The sequence below is a fragment of the Pristiophorus japonicus genome, chromosome 14, assembly GCF_044704955.1.
Source record: "Pristiophorus japonicus isolate sPriJap1 chromosome 14, sPriJap1.hap1, whole genome shotgun sequence".
In the NCBI taxonomy this organism is placed as follows: domain Eukaryota; kingdom Metazoa; phylum Chordata; class Chondrichthyes; family Pristiophoridae; genus Pristiophorus; species Pristiophorus japonicus.
Window position 1 is genome coordinate 163,095,379 of NC_091990.1, and position 23,170 is coordinate 163,118,548.

Below are 23,170 nucleotides of genomic sequence, written 5' to 3' on the forward strand. Positions count from 1 at the left end.
CATACCCCTTGATCCCTTTAGCTGCAGGGACCATATCTAACTTCCTTTTGAATATATCTAGTGAACTGGCCTCAACAACTTTTTGTGATAGAGAATTCCACAGGTTCACAATTCTCTGAGTGAAGAAGTTTCTCCTCATCTCGGTCCTAAATGGCTTACCCCTTATCCTTAGACTGTGACCCCTGGTTCTGGACTTCCCAATCATCGGGAACATTCTTCCTGCATCTAACCTGTCCAATCTCGTCAGAATTTCATATGTTTCTATGAGGTCCCCTCTCATTCTTCTAAATTCCAGTGAATATAAACCTAGTTAATCCAGTCTCTCCTCATATGTCAGTCCTGCCATCCCGGGAATCAGTCTGGTGAACCTTCGCTGCACTCCCTCAATAGCAAGAATGTCCTTCCTCAGATTAGGAGACCAAAACTGTACACAATATTCAAGGTATAGCCTCAACAAGGCCCTCACAACTGCAGTAAGACCTCCCTGCTCCTATACTCAAATCCCCTAGCTATTAAGGCCAACATGCCATTTGCCTTCACCGCCTGTTGTACCTGCATGCCAACTTTCAAAGAGTGATGTACCATGACACCCAGGTCTCATTGCACCTCCCCTTTTCCTAATCTGTCACCATTCAGATAATATTCTGCCTTCGTGTTTTTGCCACCAAAGTGGATAACCTCACATTTATCGACATTATACTGCATCTGCCATGCGATTGCCCACTCACCTAACCTGTCCAAGTCACCCTGCACCCTCTTAGCATCCTCCTCACAGCTCACACTGCCACCCAGTTTAGTGTCATCTGCAAACTTGGAGATATTACATTCAATTCCTTCATCCAAATCATTAATGTATATTGTAAATAGCTGGGGTCCCAGCACGGAGCCCTGTCGCACCCCACTAGTCACTGCCTGCCATTCTGAAACTGACCCGTTTATTCCTACTCTTTGCTTCCTGTCTGCCAACCAGTTCTCTATCCACGTCAATACATTACCCCCAATACCATGTGCCTTAATTTTGCACACTAATCTCGTGTGGGCCCTTGTCAAAAGCCTTTTGAAAGTCCAAATACACCACATCCACTGGTTCTCCCTTGTCCACTCTACCAGTTACATCCTCAAAAAATTCTATAAGATTTGTCAAGCATGATTTCCTTTTGATAAATCCTTGCTGACTTGGACCGATCCTGTCACTGCTTTCCAAACGTGCTGCTATTACATCTTTAATAATTGATTCCAACATTTCCCCAGTAATGATGTCAGGCTAAATGGTATATAACTACCTGTTTTCTCTCTCACTGCTTTTTTTAAAAATGGGGTTACATTAGCTACCCTCCAAACCATAGGAACTGATCCAGAGTCGATAGAATGTTGGAAAATGACCACCAATGCATCCACTATTTTTAGGGCCACTTCCTTAAGTACTCTGGGATGTAGACTATCAGGCCCTGGGGATTTATCGGCCTTCAATCCCATCAATTTCCCTCACACAATTTCCTGACTAATAAAAATTTCCTTCAGTTCCTCCTTCTCACTTGACCCTCGGTCTCCTAGTATTTTCGGGAGGTTATTCGTGTCTACCTTAGTGAAGACAGAACCAAAGTATTTGTTCAATTGGTCTGCCATTTCTTTGTTCCCCATTGTGAATTCACCTGATTCTGACTGCAAGGGACCTATGTTTGTCTTCACCAATCTTTTTCTCTTCACATATCTATAGAAGCTTTTGCAGTCAGTTTCTATGTTCTCTGCAAGTGTTCTCTCATACTCTCTTTTCTTCCTCCTAATTAAACCCTTTGTCCTCCTCTGTTGAATTCTAAATTTCTCCCAGTCCTCAGGTGTGCTGTTTTTTCTGGCCAATTGATATGCCTCTTCCTTGGATTTAACACTATCCCTAGTTTCCCTTGTTAGCCACGGTTGAACCACCTTCCTCATTTTATTTTTATGCCGGACAAGGACGTACAATTGTTGAAGTTCATCCATGTGATTTTCAAGTGTTTGCCATTGCCTATCCGCCGTCAACCCTTTAAGTATCATTCGCAAGTCTCACCAAGCCAATTTATGTCTCATAGCATCGAAGTTACCTTTAGTTAAGTTCATGACCCCAATCTCTGAATTAACTGGATCACTCTCCATCTTAATGATGAATTCTACCATAATATGGTCACTCTTCCACAAGGGGCCTCGCTGTTAGCTTTTGAACAGCAACAAACTTGGGCTGAGGGGGACAGGAACTTGGGCTGTGATGGGACAGGAACTTGGGCTGCGGGGGTGCTCAGGAACTTTGGCTGAGCTCTATTCTGTCTGGAGTCGGTAGTCAGAATGGCTCGAATTACACTTTGCAAAGTCACTCAGAACTTGGGATGGGCAGTTCCAATTACACATTCCAGTGAAACTGCTGGATTTGTCTTATCCTCCAACGGGACCAATCAGCAATCAGGTCATGTGATCATGGAAAGCCAATCAGAACAGTTGCTAGTGCAAATAAATGCCTCCCTAAAAATTCGTTGCCGCTAAGCACCTACTGCCCGAGCGCTGTGCTACGACAGCCTGCCGCGAACTTCATTGGTGCTTTAGCAGCGCTGCTGTCATTTAGCATTGCTACTTGGTGACGTCAAGACTGTGCAACACCCCCTTTGCGACGAGTTTCTGAAATTGACTGCTTTGGCCTGCTGTAACGCTTGGCGCTACCACCGACGGGGAAGCAGAGGATCCCGGGGCAATATCGCAGGGAAGGACGAGGCAAGTGTTGAGAGTCACATTTTTAACAATGTACTTACCTCTCTTATCTGCGGAAGGCTGTTGGTCGCCTCCATTCCATTTTTTTGCAGGTTTCACATGATCGACCTCACCTCCTCTTTAGGCCCTAGGATGCCGGTTTCTTAGACCTTTAAGTTAAGAATCGCTCTCGCCCCGCGATGGGCCTTCAGCGCCCAAAGCGGATTGTGGAACACTTCCCTGAGAGCTTTCACTGCCCTCCCCTCTCGGAACGCTAAAAAGGAATAAAGCTAGCGTCCAGTCCAACTGGCTATAACCAATTTTTAGTCCTGTCTCTGTTTGATTCTCTCCACATGCTGTCTGACCTACTGAGTGTTTCCAGCATTTTCTGTTTTTATAACAATCACCCTGCATGCAACTCACTATGGACAGTCTAATACCCCGTGTATCGCATATGAAGCCCCATTGAGCTCCTTTTCAAAACCGTGCTTGCAAGTTCAAATTTTGAATTACTATTCAGTGATCAAGACAGAAGTTCTCAGCTGAAACAGAATGGTGTGAAGGGAAGAGAGTCAGCCAAGATGGTGTAATGCAGCAGAGTTTAAACATTCACCCGGGGTAGAGGTACAGGGCAGAAATTCAGCCGCCCGATAAGGCCTGTTACCGCCGGAAAGCAGCAGCCGCGGGGTGGTATCGAATGGTCACCGCTCGTGAAATTCTCCTTGGTGGTTTTTCACCGATCCCCACTTCCGCCCCGCTGCTGCCGACCCCTCCTAAATGCGTCATCAAAGCGCGCACTGCTGATCTCCCGCACCATTAGCAAAATTCACCTTCGAAAATCTTCTGCCCGCCGCTCGGTGCCCACGACAATGTTTTCTGTCGGTGCGCTGTTTGCAGTGTGTTTAAAATGGTGGCGTGGCCGGATTTCAACGGGAGGGCGCATTGCCGCGGCCTCCATTTTATTTTTTTTGTCGGCCGACTGCCAAGTCAGTCCAACAATTATGCCCCCGGGTTTGGCCGGGCCGCCAACGGGCAGCCTGGCACACAGCTCCCCCCTCTTGGGTGCCAGCCCGCTGGCCCAGCCCAAACCCTCCCTGGTGGCCCAGTGGACCGAACTTAAAACGCTGCAGAGCTCGCAGCGGCCCTCGCCTTTAACTGAAGGGACGAGATGTGTTGATACGCCAGCGCGATGATGTCACCAGCCCGGCGCTGATGACTGACAGCGGCGGACACTCCCCCCGCCCCCACTTCCGCCCCCACTAAAACATAGAAAATAGGTGCAGGAGTGGGCCATTCGGCCCTTCGAGCCTGCACTGCCATTCAATAAGACCATGGCTAATCATTCCCTCAGTATCCCTTTCCTGCTTTCTCTCCATACCCCTTGATCCCTTTAACTGTAAGGGCCATATCTAACTCCCTCTTGAATATATCCAATGAACTGGCCTCAACAACTCTCTGCGGCAGGGAATTCCACAGGTTAACAACTCTCTGAGTGAAGAGGTTTCTCCTCATCTCAGTCCTAAATGACTTATCCTAAGACTGTCCCCTGGTTCTGGACTTCCCCAACATCGGGAACATTCTTCCCGCATCTAACCTGTCCAGTCCCGTCAGAATCTTATACGTTTCTATGAGATCCCCTCTCATCCTTCTAAACTCCAGTGAATAAAGGCCCAGTTGATCCAGTCTCTCCTCATATGACAGTCCAGCCATCCCGGGAATCAGTCTGGTGAACCTTCGCTGCACTCCCTCAATAGCAAGAACATCCTTCCTCAGATTAGGAGACCAAAACTGAACACAATATTCCAGGTGAGGCCTCACTAAGGCCCTGTACAACTGCAGTAAGACCTCCCTGCTCCTGTATTCAAATCCCCTAGCTATGAAGGCCAAAATACTATTTGTCTTCTTCACCACCTGCTGTACCTGCATGCCAACTTTCAGTGACTGATGAACCATGACCCCCAGGTCTCATTGCACCTCCCCTTTTCCTAATCTGCCGCCATTCAGATAATATTCTGCCTTCGTGTTTTTGCCCCCAAAGTGGATAACCTCACATTTATCCACATTATACTGCATCTGCCATGTATTTGCCCACTCACCTAACCTGTCCAAGTCACCCTGCAGCTTCTTAGCATCCTCCTCACAGCTCACACCGCCACCCAGTTTAGTGTCATCAGCAAACTTGGAGATATTACACTCAATTCCATCATCTAAATCATTAATATATATTGTAAAGAGCTGGGGTCCCAGCACTGAGCCCTGCGACACTCCACTAGTTACTGCCTGCCATTCTGAAAAGGACCCGTTTATCCCGACTCTGCTTCCTGTCTGCCAACCAGTTCTCTATCCACGTCAGTATATTACCCCCAATACCATGTGCTTTAATTTTTCACACCAATCTCTTGTGTGGGACCTTGTCAAAAGCCTTTTGAAAGTCCAAATACACCACATCCACTGGTTCTCCCTTGTCCACACTACTAGTTGCATCCTCAAAAAATTCCAGAAGATTTGTCAAGCATGATTTCCCTTTCATAAATCCATGCTGACTTGGACTAATCCTATCACTGCTTTCCAAATGCGCTGCTATTTCATCCTTAATGATTGATTCCAACATTTTCCCCACTACTGATGTCAGGCTAACCGGTCTATAATTACCTGTTTTCTCTCTCCCTCCTTTTTTAAAAAGTGGTGTTACATTAGCTACCCTCCAGTTCATAGGAACTGATCCTGAGTTGATAGACTGCTGGAAAATGATCACCAAATGCATCCACTATTTCTAGGGCCACTTCCTTAAGTACTCTGGGATGTAGACTATCAGCCCCTGGGGATTTATCAACCTTCAATCCCGTCAATTTCCCTAACAGAATTTCCTGCCTAATAAGGATATCCTTCAGTTCCTCCTGCTCACTAGACCCTCGGTCCCCTAGTACATCCGGAAGGTTATTTGTGTCTTCCTTTGTGAAGACAGAACCGAAGTACTTGTTCAATTGGTCTGCCATTTCTTTGTTCCCCATTATAAATTCACCCTAATCCGACTGCAAGGGACCTACGTTTGTCTTCACTAATCTTTTTCTCTTCACATATCTATAGAAGCTTTTGCAGTCAGTTTTTACGTTTCCGGCAAGCTTCCTCTCATACTCTATTTCCCCCTCCTAATTAAACCCTTTGTCCTCATCTGCTGAATTCTAAATTTTTCCCAGTCCTCCGGTTTGCTGCTTTTTCTGGCTAATTTATATGCCTCTTCCTTGGATTTAACACTATCCTTAATTTCCCTTGTTAGCCACGGTTGAGCCACCTTCCCCGTTTTAATTTTACTCCAGACAGGGATGTACAATTGTTGAAAAAAAAGACAAAGTGCTGAATTTCGCAAGATGGGCTGCAAAAACACAAGAAAAACGGTCGGTGTGACCTGTTTCTGGTGGGTGTGATTTTCGGCCTCACAGGGTCTGGATCTGCAGGCAGTGGGAACAAGATTTGAGTGGTGCCCTGGTTTGGTTTTTTGGTACTTCCAACTCCTCCTGGGGTAGGTACAGTTCTATGCATACCAGCCACCCTCCGGTACCTCATCTAATGCCATTCTTCCCAGGAGCCCAGGCACTCAATGTTGGCCGATGATTTGACTGTGATAGCCACGACAGCCAAGCCGGCCTCAGTCCTCAATGGATGTCCATACATGCACACTTTCCAGTTGGAGTCACCGGATAGCATTGAGGAGGGGGAACCCAGGCCAATTTTTCCTTTCCATCCAACAGGTGTGATGCTTATTTTACTCCCCCACCCCGCCCCACCCCCACCTGCCCCTGCTGGGAGTTCCCGCATAGACTGCTCACAAGTCGTTCCCTTGAATATACAGCGCAGCCACGCAGCAAATTTAAAGGCACCACGCATTACAGGCCGCACACAACAAATAACATTTAGAGGGAACATTGGCCCCAGGTGTGGATATTTCACATTCTTGTTTCCTTACATTCCCATCTCTAAATATTCAGTGCATTGCAGATAACCAAGCTGTTTTCTACAGGGTCAGGGTCTGGACCTCCCACAACATCTTTGATTTCCCATTATTACCTGAGGCACGATCTAGTATGAAGGAAAATATTTTGAGATAATGTCACCATGGAAATATCAACAGGGGACTGAAGCCAACATAAGGAAGGAAATCGGAGGGCACGATGGGACTTGTCCAAGCAGATCAGATTAGTGTTTAAAGGCAACCTTGTACTAACAAAATGCCTGTTGCTGCAGAAGGACAGAGGGTGCAATTGTCATCATCATCATAGCAGTCCCTCGGAATCGAGGAAGACTTGCTTCCACTCCCAAAGTGAGTTCTTTGATGGCTGAACAGTCCAATACGAGAGCCACAGACCCTGTTACAGGTGGGGCAGAAATTCGTCAAGGGAAGGGGTGGGTGGGGCTGGTTTGCCGCGCGCTCCTTCCACTGCCTGCGCTTGACCTCTTCACGCTCTTTGTGTTGAGAATCGAAGAGCTCAACGCCCTCCCGGATGCACTTTCTCCACCTCGGGCGGTCTTCGGCCAGGGTCTCCCAGGTGTCAGTGGTGATGTCGCACTTTACCAGGGAGGCTTTGAGGGTGTATATTGTGTTCAGTTTTGGTCTCCTAATCTGAGGAAGGACGTTCTTGCTATTGAGGGGGTGCAGTGAAGGTTCACCAGACTGATTTCCGGGATGGCTGGACTGACATATGAGGAGAGACTGGATCAACTGGGCCTTTATACATTGGAGTTTAGAAGAATGAGAGGGGATCTCATAGAAACATACAAGATTCTGACGGGATGGGACAGGTTAGATGCGGGTAGATTGTTCCTGATGTTGGGAAAGTCCAGAACCAGGGGACACAGTCTTAGGATAAGGGGTAGGCCATTTAGGACTGAGATGAGGAGAAACTTCTTCACTCAGAGTTGTTAACCTGTGGAATTCCCTACCGCAGAGAGTTGTTGATGCCAGTTCATTGGATATATTCAAGAGGGAGTTAGATATTGCCCTTATGGCTAAAGGGATCAAGGGGTATGGAGAGAAAGCAGGAAAGGGGTACTGAGGTAATGATCAGCCATGATCTTATTGAATGGCGGTGCAGGCTCGAAGGGCCGAATGGCCTACTCCTGCACCTATTTTCTATGTTTCCATGTCCTTGTAACATTTCCGCTGCCCACCTTTGGCTCGTTTACCATGAAGGAGCTCCGCATAAAGCATTTGCTTAGGGAGTCTCGTATGAACTATGTGGCCTGCCCAGCGAAGCTGATCGAGTGTGATCAGTACTTCAATACTGGGGATGTTGGCCTGGTCGAGGACACTGATGTTGGTGCGCCTGTCCTCCCAGGGGATTTGCAGGATCTTGCGGAGACATCGTTGGTGATATATCTCCAGCGACTTGAGGTGCCTTCTATACATCGTCCATGCCTGAGATCCATACAGGAGGGCGGGTATTACTACAGCCCTGTAGACCATGAACTTGGTGGTAGATTTGAGGGCCTAGTCTTCAAACATTCTTTTCCTCAGACGGCCGAAGGCTGCACTGGAGGCGATGTTGAATCTCCGCATCAATGTCTGCCTTTGTTGATAAGAGGCTCCCAAGATATGGGAAATGGTCCACGTTGTCGAGAGCCGCGCCATGAATCTTGATGACTGGGGGGCAGTGCTGTGCGGCGGGGACAGGCTGGTGGAGGACCTTTGTCTTATGGATGTTAAGTGTAAGGCCTATGCTTTCATATGCCTCGGTGAATACATTGACTATATCCTGGAGTTCAATTTCAGAATGTGCGCAGACGCAGGCGTCATCTGTATACTGCAGCTCTACGACAGAGGTTGGGGTGATCTTGAACTTGGCCTGGAGGCGGCGTAGGTTAAACAGCTTCCCACTGGTTCTGTAGTTTAGTTCCACTCCAGCGGGGAGCTTGTTGATTGTGAGGTAGAGCATGGCGGCGAGGAAGATTGAGAAGAGGGTAAAACGTGCTGAAATCATGCAGTGGTTCTGTGCTGGGATCGTTTTACAACAGCCCCTTTGATGCTCTGTGTCAGGCCTACTTTTCAAATGGAACCAGCATGTTTTTTTTATTTCCAATTTCCTCCCCTCCTGAAAGGTTGCTTCTTCCTGGTATATGATTTCATTGACACCAGCATATTCCAGTATCTCATCAAAATGCCCAATCTTCACAGGTAAGCCTAGCTAGTGGACACTGGCAGGCTACTTCATGGGGACATCACAGGCAAGCCCAATCATGCCCATAACACACACACATCTTTACAGCTGTGGTCGCTGGATAGTTATCAGGAACAGGACCCTGCTCCCTAACTTGGATGCTAAGGATAATCGCAGCATCCCAACCAACATTCCAGCGGAGGTTCGTCCCCGGAGCCTGGGGATCATCCATACGGCCAAGGATCACACCATTTACCCACTGAACCCATGGAGAGTCCAGATTTTCACTTGTTAGATTGCGCTTACAGCGTTGTCATCTTAACTGTTCCATTACATTTCACTTCCTGCTATTCTTAATGGCTTAATCCATACACACTTAACAGGATTGAATTATTAGGAATTATATTTCAGGGGTTAAATCATTTAGTTGCTTTAGATTTGATTAATCTCTTAGAGTAAACAACTGAGTTTAGAATGGGGAGAAAGCTTAAGGCCCATGATGTGCAATGCCTGTGCAATATGGAATGCTTTGTGTGTGTGTGTAATGACCAGACATGCAGCAAGTGTCCTACCCCTTGCACTCGAGCTCACGTTTTCTGTCACATCCGGGTGGCTGAAGGGTTCCTGGAATGCACATTCCAGGCGATGTCCCTGGTAGATAACGAGGAAGGGAAGTGAGTGACCAACCATTTAGGTCAGAGGAATAGATGGGAGGCAGTGCAGAGATATTCTAAATTGGTAAAGTAGTAAATACCAGTGACAATGACAACAACTTGGAGGAGGGGAACCATGGGCAACACCTCAGCAATATGGAGTGGTTGCCAAAGTGGGAGGGGGGAGGGGGGGTGAAGTGTAGAAACGCAGCAGTAATAAAGGATTCTGTAGTCAATGGAATAAACAGGTGCTTTTGCAGTTGTAACCAAGGGTCCCGAATGACAAGTTGCTTTCCAGGTACAAGGGTAAGGGATATCATGAAGAGGTACAAATAATTTTTGGATCGAGTTAGAAATAACGACATAGGAAGAAATAACATTTAGATTCTTGAAAAGGAGTTTCAGCAATTAGGAGATAGATTAAAGAAGCAGGATCTCAAGGGGAGTAATCTCAGGAGAACTCCCAGTGCCACATTCTCATCCATGTAGGAATAGTAAGATACAGGAGTTAAATTAGTGGCTGGATACTTGGTGTAGAAGGGATGGGTTTAAATTCCTGGGACATTGGGCCCAGTTCTGAAGCGAAAGTGGGCTGTACAGGTTGGACAGTCACCACCTGAACAAGACTGGGATCTGTGTGTTTGCAGTAAGACTGACTAATGCTGTTCAGGAGGGTTTAAACTAATATGGCAGGGGGAAAGGATAAATGAGATAAAGAAGCAGAAAAGACAACAAAGGGGACAAGGGGTATGATAAAACAGATCAGAAGAAGGTTGCAGTAAACTGAGTAAGATTGCCAACCAGTGAAGGTGGGGGGGGGGGGGGGGCGGGGAGGAAAGAGGCAAGTTGTATATTGTTAATGCACAAAGTATCAATAGAATTGGTGAGTTGGGAGGCAAATATGATATAACAACATTAACAAAAAGGTAGCTTAGACTAGTGCCGGACTGGGAACTCCCTCCCTTTTGTTCCCTGATGATTGTGGGCCTTCTGAACCATTACAATCCTTGTGGTGATGGTGCTCTCAGAACGGTGTTAGGTCGGGAATTCCCAGGAATTTATCCCAGCATCAATGAAGGAATGGTGGTATTTGTCCAAATCAGGATGGCGTGTGACTTGGAGGGGAACTTACAGTGCTGGTGTTCCCCTGATGTGGCTGGCTTTGTGTTTCTTGGTGGTAATGTTTGTTGGTGCTGGGAGGTGCTGCTGAAACAGAGAAGTACTAAGCTGGACTACAAATCTCGAGTGCTTTGTGGCTGTATAAGATCAACGGGTGCACTTAGGAAGTGCAATATTCACCCTCAAAAGGCTACAGGGACGACCAAAGGATTATTCCAGGTACAGTCCCCAACACTTACACCGTTTGCACCTACAGGCAGCCAGCCGGACAACAGCACGAACCATTTGCCATTACCATAGGAGCCAATTACAATATATTAAGCGCGCCGACTATTTTGGGAGTTCAAAAATAGTCGTTAACTGTATTTACCGATTTAAAAAGCTCTTCTCTCCTTTCATGGTTTGTGCCTTGGATCAGGCAGCCCTGCCGTTTTCAGTCCCCCCTGGACTCTCCAGAATCTCTGCAGCTGCCGTGAGCCAAGCCCTTCCTGCTGGTTGACGTTAGCGGCTGGGTTAGAGCCAGATTTCCTGGGCAGGCTCAGGGCCTGGTTGCTGGATGCTGCACCGGGCAATGGGAACACCATCCAGCAGCTTGTTGAGCTCCTCGTCCTTCTGGCTGGTGGGGGGTCAGCCAGTAAGTTGTAATGTGCGATTACTTAGAACAGCTGCATAGAATCAGGCGGTTGTACCCACCTCTACGATTTCTTTCTGACAATTGCTGTCCATTCAAGAGTCCACTGCGTGTGGATTATCAGATCAGATTAGTAAGAATATTTTGGGGAATTTGAAAGTGGGGTCTACTCCTACAGGTTGTTCAGCCCCACACTGCGACCTGCAGCGAGTGAGTACTTCATGCTGAGTGAGTTGTCACCACCAGTGGCTGGGTTAGCAGGAACCCACAAGTACATATTTAGACACCACTCATACATTAGCTTATTAACAGAAAATATTTTGCGCTACACGCCAGACATGGACACACATCTCACCAAAACAAATCCCAGCACGAAACCTGCTACCATCCCGGTCGCATTTAGGTAACGCACTCTGTGCTATTTCTGGATGGGTCACTTTCGTTGGCTCTTTGCTTATTCTTTGCTCCCCTCTGTTCTGAAGGTGCCGACTTTCGCTGGGATAATGATTCACAGGCATCAACCCAAGTGGCCATTCTTCGAGTGCCAGCCTAGACAGCGTCGCCAGGAATTTCAGCGGAACCCTGAGAAATAGCATAAAGGGCCTTCTATGCCATTTGTCCCGGGCTTCTGTCGTACCAACGGCGAGAGCTTGGGGAACTACCATGTAAATTTTACCCGAGTGTCAGCCAGCTATTCACAGCTGAGCCCAATCCTATCGTCAGCTTACAGTCACATGGGCACTTTTCAACACAGGTCACTGGGCAGTGGTTGGGAGCAAGGGCCCTGGCCGATTTCCCCCTACCTAAATCAAGGGTGTCAAGGCCGATTGTGGTGACCCAATCATCACCTGGATCCAACACCAAACTCAGTACAGACTAGAAAGCAAGCCCACGAGCCGCTGGTCTTTGTGGCTCGAGTACTCACTGCCTTTACCAACTCATCATCGCGCAAGTGTTCGCCTGCTTGCTCACTGGAATTTGTTTGGTGATGATGCTGCAGTTGGACACTGAGACACCCTTGCAGACATTTGACTGGTACCAGCATGGGCTTGCTCTCCCTACGCTTTGCCAATTGAGGCACTGGTTAGGGCAGAGCTTCGTGTAACACTCCAGTGCAGTACTGTGAAACAAAGCAGGAGATCGCGGGTGCCATCCTCGGTCTGTGTCGCCTCAGCTTGGCAACAGATGGGAGTAACATGTCACTCTGGCTTGGAAGATGTACGAGTGGGAATAGGTTTGAACTCGACTTTGATACATTCCCCGGTCAGAACACCTTATCTAGGCTCACACATTAATGGAATGAGGCATCGGTGAGCAAATTGCGCTCTTGAAGCTGTCCCCAAGAGTTAGCCCTCAGGGAAGATTTTCCGTCAGCAAGTAGGTGAAAGCTCAGATTGTCGAACACTGACTCAGTTGGTTCAAGACTACTTATTATTTATAGTACAAACAGTGAGTGTGTTTCTTGTCTGGGACCCACCTCAGAGCCTGCAGAAAGCAGACAGCTGTTCACATTTTATCCTTTAAAACAAGCACCAACAACTCCTGGGGGAATTACAGTCAGGCAGGGTTTACATACTCCTACGCGCAGATAGCTTTAATGAGTTTAGCCGTGGCTCAGTGGGTAGTGCTCTCACCTCTGAGTCAGCAGGTTCTGGGCTCAAGTCCCAGACCTCGAGCACAAAAATCTAGTCTGATACTCCCAGTGCAGCATTGGGAGGTGCACCTTATGGATGAGACGTTAATCGAGGCCCGGTCTCAGGTGGACGTAAAGGATTCCATGGCACTATTTCAAAGAAGAGCAGGGGAGTTATGGCCGGTGTCCTGATCAATATTTATCCCTGAATCAAAATCGAAAACAGATTATCTGGTCATTATCACATTGCTGTTTGTGGGAGCTTGCTGTGTGCAAATTGGCTGCCGTGTTTCCTACATTACAACAGCGACTACACTTCAAAAATACTTCATTAAAGTGATTTGGGACATCTTGACGTTGTGAAAGGCGTTATATAAATGCAAGTCTTTCTTTAATCACCTCAAGCTAAGATTTCTTCAGCCTCTGATTTATATAATAACATCACTGTACAGCAGAATAGCACAAAGAAGAGTGAAGTCATGAACCTCAAATCTTTCTGTTTGTACCTTGTGCCACGGATGCATGGCAGAGCCTTGCTGATCCCAGAACAAAGGCAGGTAAATCAAACGCACTCTGACCTTCTCATCCCAGAGTACAGACCAGCACACAGAAGAGCCTGTGTTCCTTAGACCTATTGCTAGCACTTTGCTGCCCTCTGCTGTTCCACGGATGGATTGCAGAATAAAAACAAGATACTGGCCAGGCCCCTGGAGGATAGCTTTATTCATATCCTAGAAAGCACAAACAAGTTCATTATCACCCGATATTGAAAGGAAAATTCTCTAAAATTAAAGTATTCATCACAGAAAACCATTCTATCCCACAGAAAAATGCACTGGTAATAGAGATATTGAGGTTAATGATCAAGGTAATGGACATCACTAAAGCAGGGACGTAATGAATGTCACAATAGAAGTGAACCATTATGTATTCAATATTGACAGCATTTTCATCTTAAACCGGACCCTTCTCAGTACCATAAACATTTTGTGCTCCCTGCATTAGATACAGACCATGCAATATGGTCCCTTATAGGCACGCAGTTAGGAAAGGTAGGAGTCAAAACCTCACAGGAAATCACGCAATATCATTTCTGAGCGAGAGATTACATCTGATATGTTTAGGTCTACTATGGGGTTGACAAAATTAAATTTTTTAATATGTTAGAAGTGCGTGACACAGCAAACTCTCAGGTGAACACAAGTTAGAATTGTTTTAGGTGTAAGAGCTCTCATTATAGTGTAGATCAGATTCATTGAGAAGCCAGTTTAACTTAAAGGAGCTGTACATTTGTTAGCCTGGGCAGGACTTTTATAAACTGAACGCTAGATTTAAAAATGAGCTTTGTTGGTCACACAGTGTGAGCTCAACCTTACTGGGAAGGTCAATTGTGTGGACACAAAGTACGAACTGGATCAATGTGGCTGTGATTGGGGTTATCACACAGTTTGTCACACAATGTTGGGTCACCTCTGCACACGGCTGGAAACATGTGTATGCACATCAGGCAAGGATAGGATTGGGTGCTGTGCCTCTTCTGACTACTATTTAAAGTGTCAGCCGTGGCTCAGTGGGCAGCACCCTCGCCTCTCAGTTAGAAGGTTGTGGGTTCAAGTCCCACTCCAGGGACTAGAGCACATAAATCTAGGCTGACACTCCAGTGTAGTGCTGAGGGAGTGCTGCATTGTCGGAGGTGCCGTCTTTTGGATGAGACGTTAAACCGAGGCCCCGTCTGCTCTCTCAAGTGGATGTGAAAGATCCCATGGCACTATTTCGAAGAAGAACAGGAGAGTTATCCCCGGTGTCCTGGCCAATATTTACCCCGCAATCAACATCACTAAAACAGATGATCTGGTCATTATCACATTGCTGTTTGTGGGAGCTTGCTGTGCATAAATTGGCTGTCATGTTTCCCACATTACAACAGTGACTATACCTCAAAAAAGACATCATTGTCTGTAAAGCGCTTTGGAACGTCTGAGGTTGTGAAAGGCGCTATATAAATGCAAGTCTTTTTAAAATTTCACTCCCAGTTGAATAACCTGCCAATAGACACTTACAAATCCCCTGGGAGGACAGACACACCAACATTAGTGTCCTTGACCAGGCCAACATCCCCAGCATTGAAGCATTGACCACACTCGATCAGCTTCACTGGGCAGGCCACATTGTCCGCATGCCTGACATGAGACTCCCAAAGCAAGCGCTCCACTTGGAACTCCTACACGGCAAACGAGCCCCAGGTGGGCAGAGGAAATGTTTCAAGGACACCCTCAAAGCCTCCCTGATAAAATGCAACATCCTCTGGGACACCTGGGAGACCCTGGCCAAAGACTGCCCTAAGTGGAGGAAGTGTATCCGGGAGGGCGCTGAGCTCCTCGAGTCTCATCGCCGAGAGCATGCAGAAACCAAGCGCAGGCAGCGGAAAGAGCGTGCGACAAACCAGTCCCACCCACCCTTCCCTCAACGACTATCTGTCCCACCTGTGACGGGGACTGTGGTTCTCGTATTGGACTGTTCAGCCACCTAAGGACTCATTTTAAGAGTGGAAGCAAGTCTACCAAGGGACTGCCTATGATGATGAGGCTCACGTATGAGTTGACGCCAAGGATCCATGGAAATATACCCCATCAAGAAATCAGCACCACTTCAGGAAGAAAAAAAACTGGTAACGGAAAAAAAACTGCATCAAGTTGGAAAAGATACCGCACGCAAAGGAGAAATGAAAGTCGGTGCTTCAATGTGTTATATTTGGGTTTTTTAAAAATAAAATTTAAATTTCCCCCAACCAAATGTTTTCCAAACTCTCTCCAAGATGCTGCCTCGTGCTGACACCAGTTCCATTGAGGTTAGCTGCCTTCCAGTGGATCTTTGCCAAGTGACTACACTTTGTGACTGAGCCTAGACAGCGAGTGTTGGCAGGCCATTTAAGTTTGGAGGACAATACAATCGAGTCTGAGTCTGACACACGCAGTTTGCAGGAGGATCGGACCGCAAGGACCTTTCTGGTCTGTATGACTCAGAACCTGACAGAACATCTATCCAATTAGCCATCAGGGGAGCTCTCTGCTGGGTTGTTTGAATGAGGGCTAGATGGAGGCCCTGTGGGGCACACGGACACATCAGTTCGAACTTACCCAAACCTGGAGATCAGCAAACCACCAGCTGAAGAACCAAGGATCATCCCCACACCGTATGAGAGACCAAGCTTCCCCAGGGCACCCGTCCGTTCCGACTCAGTGGAGAGATCAGTCACCACCATCTGAGCAGCTGCGAGGGTTTAAAAGGAAAGAAATGCATTTAAAAAAATCAGAGACAGGAGAGACAAACTGAAAAACGGAGGGAGAAAAAGCACCACGCAGTACCTTGCATCCCGTGCATGAAGACGGAGGGCACCCGGGAAAGGAAAAGCAGAGGCACATTAGTCGAAAGTCCCATCAAAACGTAGGTAAGTCCTGAGGAGAGGTACGCTAGCGATAGGGCAGCTCGTCCTCCAAACAAATCACCAAACCTGTCAGCAGGAAAAATAAAAATACTACATCACAAATGAAACCAGGATGGATAACCAGTGGGGCACCTGTGGAAAGCACACTGGACAGTGCTTGGGCAAATTCCCTAACATCCCTCCAGAGGTAGCTGCCAAGATAGCTGGAAGGTAGACGTGTTCCAGCTGTGGCAGAACCAGAGTTTTCATCCTGTAATAAATAAGGAAATTTGTATCTTTATGTCAGACAGGTTTCAAAATAGCTAGAGTTAGAATGGGAGTGTCTTGCATTACCAATTTTAATGATAAACTCCAGCCCGCGCTAATCAAACAAAGTTACGGTTTCAATTACCGTCAATATCAAAAGCAAATGAAAGCCAGGAAACATAGAAACATAGAAAAATAGGTGCAGGAGTAGGCTATTCGGCCCTTCTAGCCTGCACCGCCATTCAATGTGTTCATGGCTGAACATGCAACTTCAGTACCCCCCTTCCTGCTTTCTCGCCATACCCCTTGATCCCCCCAGTAGTAAGGACTTCATCTAACTCCCTTTTGAATATATTTAGTGAATTGGCCTCAACTACTTTCTGTGGTAGAGAATTCCACAGGTTCACCATTCTCTGGGTGAAGAAGTTTCTCCTCATCTCGGTCCTAAATGGCTTACCCCTTATCCTTAGACTGTGACCCCTGGTTCTGGACTTCCCCAACATTGGGAACATTCTTCCTGCATCTAACCTGTCTAAATCCGTCAGAATTTTAAACGTTTCTATGAGGTCCCCTCTCATTCTTCTGAACTCCAGTGAATACAAGCCCAGTTGATCAAGTCTTTCTTGATAGGTCAGTCCCACCATCCCGGGAATCAGTCTGGTGAACCTTCGCTGCACTCCCTCAATAGCAAGAATGTCCTTCCTCAAGTTAGGAGACCAAAACTGTACACAATACTCCAGGTGTTGCCTCACCAAGGCCCTGTACAACTGTAGGAACACCTCCCTGCCCCTGTACTCAAATCCCCTCTCTATGAAGGCCAACATGCCATTTGCTTTCTTAACCGCCTGCTGTACCTGCATGCCAACCTTCAATGACTGATGTCCCATGACACCCAGGTCTCGTTGCACCTCCCCTTTTCCTAATCTGTCACTAGTCAGATAATAGTCTGTCTCTCTGTTTTTACCACCAAAGTGGATAACCTCACATTTATCCACATTATACTTCATCTGCCATGCATTTGCCCACTCACCTAACCTATCCAAGTCGCTCTGCAGCCTCATAGCATCCTCCTCGCAGCTCACACTGCCACCCAACAAATCCGCAAATTTGGAGATACTACATTTAATCCCCTCGTCTAAATCATTAATGTACAGTGTAAACAGCTGGGGCCCCAGCACAGAACCTTGCGGTACCCCACTAGTCACTGCCTGCCATTCTGAAAAGTACCCATTTACTCCTATTCTTTGCTTCCTGTCTGCCAACCAGTTCTCAATCCACGTCAGCACACTACCCCCAATCCCATGTGCTTTAACTTTGCACATTAATCTCTTGTGTGGGACCTTGTCGAAAGCCTTCTGAAAGTCCAAATATACCACATCAACTGGTTCTCCCTTGTCCACTCTACTGGAAACATCCTCAAAAAATTCCAGAAGATTTGTCAAGCATGATTTCCCTTTCACAAATCCATGCTGACTTGGACCTATCATGTCACCTCTTTCCAAATGCACTGCTATGACATCCTTAATAATTGATTCCATCATTTTAGCCACTACTGAGGTCAGGCTGACCGGTCTATAATTCCCTGTTTTCTCTCTCCCTCCTTTTTTAAAAAGTGGGGTTACATTGGCTACCCTCCACTCGATAGGAACTGATCCAGAGTCAATGGAATGTTGGAAAATGACTGTCAATGCATCCGCTATTTCCAAGGCCACCTCCTTAAGTACTCTGGGATGCAGTCCATCAGGCCCTGGGGATTTATCGGCCTTCAATCCCATCAATTTCCCCAACACAATTTCCCGACTAATAAGGATTTCCCTCAGTTCCTCCTCCTTACTAGACCCTCTGACCCCTTTTATAAACTACAGTTCATAGCCTATCCATGGCTATCATCTTAATTGCCAGACCACTGGGACAATATAATAACCATACCATAAAATGGCCTGCTTCAACATCAACGTAATGACAACTATACACTGAAGGTCGGACTGGCTCATGGTCTCAGCTCCCTGCTTTCCCCTGCCTCTACCACACGAGGCAAAAGAACATCACAAAGGCTAACTCTCATGTAACTGCCAGGAAAGGCTCAGTCAGAAGCTACTGGAAAGCACTATAAGAACTTCAGATGGCTTTTTTTCCATTTTGAAACAGTTTACATATTGCGTAAACTGTATCAAAATGTAAAATCAGTTTCTTGGGCAACCTGTGTCTAATTCTCACCATTAGCTTCAGGCTATACACACTAATCTGATGGCATGACGCTGTCTTTCTTTCAAAGGAGAACCCGCTGAGTATTCCCCATGGTGAGTAGTCCATTTTGTCACTGCCAGACATTGCGTTCCATGCACGGCATGTACAAAGGTACAGGTTTCCATTTATAGACTTGCCGAGGGCTGGATTTTTGTTTTGATTGTGCCCCTGCTAGCCCCGGACAGGCGGTAATGTCTCCGGAAATGTTGCCCCGCCGGGACATTCGCTGCGCAGTGCCACCCGGGAGCACCGTGCCGGTGTGCAGTGCCCCCCCCCCCCGGTATCGACTGCGGTGTGAGATTTGGTTGGAGCAACACCGCAGCACCCCGCAGTGGGACCGCCAGGGAAAGCGAGCGGTCCGAGCTGTTCCGGCGGCAGTGAGGGAAGGACTGACTGCCTGAGGGAAGTGTGAGCATTTCTCGTTTATTTCGGGTCAGTAATATATTGGGAATGTTTGCTGTGTTTTGTGTCCTGATTTTATTTTGCAGGCAGGCCTCTCTGTAGCTGGGGATTTTCAGTTGGTCACCCAGCCTAGCGCCCTGAAAGAGGTGTGGAACGCCTCCCTTAGCGTCTACTCCACTCTCGGGGCCCAGCTGCTGAATTTTGTGGATGCCGACACAAACCATTTCCAGCGCCCTCAGAAGCCTGCAACTGAAAATTCCGCCCACAAGCGACTACTTGTGGAAACCCCCTTTTGGCCATAAACAGAACATTAAACAGAGTGTTGAGAGAGAATCCAACTCTGGCCTCTCTCACAACCTGCAGTCCATTATCTTACTCGGCAAAGCAAGGCTTCTTTGAAGGATAGCTCACAACTGCCAACACTTCCTGAATCCATCTCTGTTTAATCAACTACAAATATGGAAGGCAGCATTGCTGTCTCAGAGGCAAGTTGCAGGGGGTAATGAGAGACACATTACATCGAATATATCTATTAAAAAATCAGATGCACTGGAGAAAGTGCAAAAAAGATTTACAAGGATGGTTCCAGAACTGATAGATTCCAGCTATTGAGGAAGTTGGAGCGTTTTCTCTAGAAGAGAGACTTGGAGGTGACCTGACTGGTCTTTAACATTATGAATGGGTTGGACACGGTAGATGTGGAGAACCTAAAACCAGTGGTCATTAATACGAGACAGTTAATAAATCCAATGGGGGAAATAAGGAGAAATGTCTCCTCAAAGAATGGCTAGAATGCGGAACTCAGTACCACAGGGAGTCTTTGAGGCGAATAGCTTAGATACTTTCAAAAGGAAACTAGACTGGTACATGAGGGAAAAGGGAAGAGAGGCTGAGATGAGGCAGCTGGATTAGGCGACTTGTGCAGTATAAACACCGGCAGACTAGTGGGGCTGAAAGGCCTGTTTCTGTGCTGTATATTCTATGTAATCTATCACTGTAAACATCAGTAGTCTCCACTATATATTGAGACCAGTGGGATAGCCTCAGCTATAAAGGCTGCATATTCGCAGTCAATTCAGAGTCTTATGGACAGTGGTGTGTGGATACAGGCGTCAGAGGCTAGCAAGTGGCTGCAATGAATCTTGTACAAGTGCAGTCTCAACCCTTACTTCCCCCTCGGGAAAGGCAAGGACGAAAAGTGGAGCAAGAACTTGGCATTATTAGAAATAATATCTCAGGCTGAGCCATCAACAGACAGCGCAATTTCAGAGGAAACTAAATTGCCATGAGTATAATTTTGGTGGAAGACTAAAGCGTAGAAACCCGTTTAAAAGTGTAAGATGCCAAAACTTTTGGAGATACCCAAAGTGGCGATAACTGAATCTAAAGGTGTTGAAAAGCCGAGGTCTGGCCATGCACATCATACAACGGAAGTCTCAAACACCATACTGGTGATTTATGGATTGGGCCACAACTTCCAAGGTGATGGATAATTTTCCAGTTAACAGCAGCTGCCATAACTTTAGAAAGTAACAATGAGCAATAGTTGGAAGAATGAAGGGGACCGGATGAATATTAGCAAATTGCAAAGCAATAGGAAAGGTAGCCTGGGATTATGAGAGGCTAAAGTGATGTCGTAAGTCCAGAGGCAAATATCGTATGGACCACAGGACTGCAAGAGCTGTGTCAGTCTCAGAGTTTAGATACAATGTCAAGGTTAACGTAGAGTTTCTGAGTTCCAGGGCTGAGGCACACTGTGTAGTGGCGGTCTGTGTAGATCACGGTTAAGGCACGCTATTGGAGTTAATGAAAAGTAGTCCTGTAAGGATCAGGGTTCATTGTGTTGGGGAATTCCCTGGCATAAAATGAAATTTCATGGAAATTCAATCCTGGAGAACCCAGTCATCCTGTTTCCTGGCCCAAGTCATTTACCTGCCAAATAGGGGTCCTCCCAGGAGCTGGATTAAAGCAAACGTTGTCTGTAGGTAACCAAACATGACTGTATCCATCCCCAGCCTCTTCGACAAATACTAGGGACAAAATATTAGTGTTAGAATCTGGGATAATATGGTACAGTGTTCTAAAGCCTATAACCAAGCAGACCGCAGCTCGGACAAACTTTGATCCTCCACATTTGTTAAATGGAAACTTGGTACAACATTGCATAGGTGTCCTATTGATTACTGATCAATCAAGGTGTAATTGATCAAATCGCCACTACCAAACCCAACACAAGCTTGGTCTGTGGACTGGTATACAAAATTAGATTCAAATCCAGGGCAAAAGATTAAACAGGTTTGTTAGAACATACAACAGGAGTGCCAGCAGCTCTTTAAAAGCATTAGCTAATACCAAATGACCAGAATGGAAAGCAAACTGGGTACAACACAGAATGTGGGGGTTAAAGCTAGCTACTCAGGCTGGCGAAAGGTAGGAAGCGATGTTTCACAGGGATTCATGCTGGGACCACAGTTTTTCACAATTTACATAAATGATTTGGACGCGGGAATCAGAAGTTCAGGTACAATATCAAAATTTGCGGATGACACCAAATTGGAGAATATCGTTAATACTGAAGAATATTGCGACAAAATACAAGATGGCATTAACAAATTTGTAGAATGGGCATGTAAATGGCAAATTAATTTCATCATAGGCAAGTGTGAATTGGTGCATTTTGGCAACAGGAATAGGGATGTCACCTAATCCTTGGAAAATCTTGGCTGGATTTTTGATTGGAGGCTTCTTAAGGTGGTAAATTTTGCACCCTATGAAAGCTTGAGCCTCCGTTCGGGAAATTCACCCAAAACTCAGCTGCAACGATCGGGGGATGGTAAATCAGGCTTTACACACCTGCCCTCGGCCACCCCAACCATAAACTGCCGCGCAAAAACCGCAACTTTACTTGAGCATGCGCAGAGGCTGGCTGTAGTTCCCGGGCCCAGCGAATGTTTAGGGTGCAGCACTATAGGTTTGTGCATGCGCAGTTCCACCTGTGCATTCTGAGCAGCGCGGGAAAATGGAGGAGCAGGCGGGATGCCAGAGAGCATGCTGCTTCTCACCCACGGCCGCTGAGGCACTGAGACAGGCCAGAGAGAGGTGGCCGGCCATGCATCGTCCTGGAGGAAGGGGGTCCCTGCCAAGTGTTTTGGGGGATTGGGAGGGGGATTGCAAAAGAGGTGCCAGCGACAGGCATGGTGCCTCGAACTGCCACCCAATGTCGCAAGAAGGTTAACGACCTCACGAGGGTCGTCGGGGTGAGTACCCTTTACATTTATGCATCCCTGCCAGGGTTGCAAGATCGCTGTCTCACACAATGTTCCAGGCCATGATGTGGGCTGGTGAAGCTGCCCGAGAGCTGGAGGCTCAGTTCACCAGCCATGCCCTGCGTATTCAGGTGGCATGGACCCTCTTGCCCCCTATTCATTCTCATGCCTCCTCGCACTACCTTTTGACTCTTGATATGCGTTTGGCAAATGTCACCCTGAGCCGCAATCCTAGGTGGCTCTCGCCTCCACCCAGCCTCCCCACATGCTCTGCGCACAGCCACACAGATTATAATGCGCATTGTTACACTTCCAGACAGTAGCAGCCAAACTATGGAAGGCACATGTGCCACACCATGAGCTGCACACTCACTCACATCACTTTCTTGTTCTTATTGTAGGCGAAATTGGCCCATAATCGCCAGAGCAGCAGCGTAGCGGAGGTGGAGAGCCTGACCTACAGGACCTCACCGAGGGGGATCAGTGAGTGTCGGCCCTCCTGGGCACTCCAGTTTGCGCGGTGGCCGGTGGGGAGGTAGAGCCCCCTATGGATAGTGACGGTATGTGAATGGGGCTAGCGATTTATGTGAGTTCCTTGATCCCTGATATATAGTGGCCTACTCCCTTTACATATAGATGCCACCTTCCTCTTATCTCCCTC

The 23,170-nt window shown here is 47.0% G+C and overlaps 1 protein-coding gene across 1 annotated transcript in view; it reads right to left on the minus strand.

The window, feature by feature from the left end:
• The window catches only part of slc22a18 (solute carrier family 22 member 18), a 136,544-nt gene that overhangs the window by 71,928 nt on the left and 41,446 nt on the right, over nt 1–23,170 (minus strand). Inside the window, exons 2-4 of the mRNA XM_070899758.1 lie at nt 21,176–21,273; nt 16,269–16,414; nt 16,041–16,173 (exon numbers count right to left, since the gene is read on the minus strand). Coding sequence (XP_070755859.1) covers nt 16,041–16,173; nt 16,269–16,414; nt 21,176–21,273 — 377 coding nt within the window. The remainder of the gene's footprint in view (nt 1–16,040; nt 16,174–16,268; nt 16,415–21,175; nt 21,274–23,170) is intronic.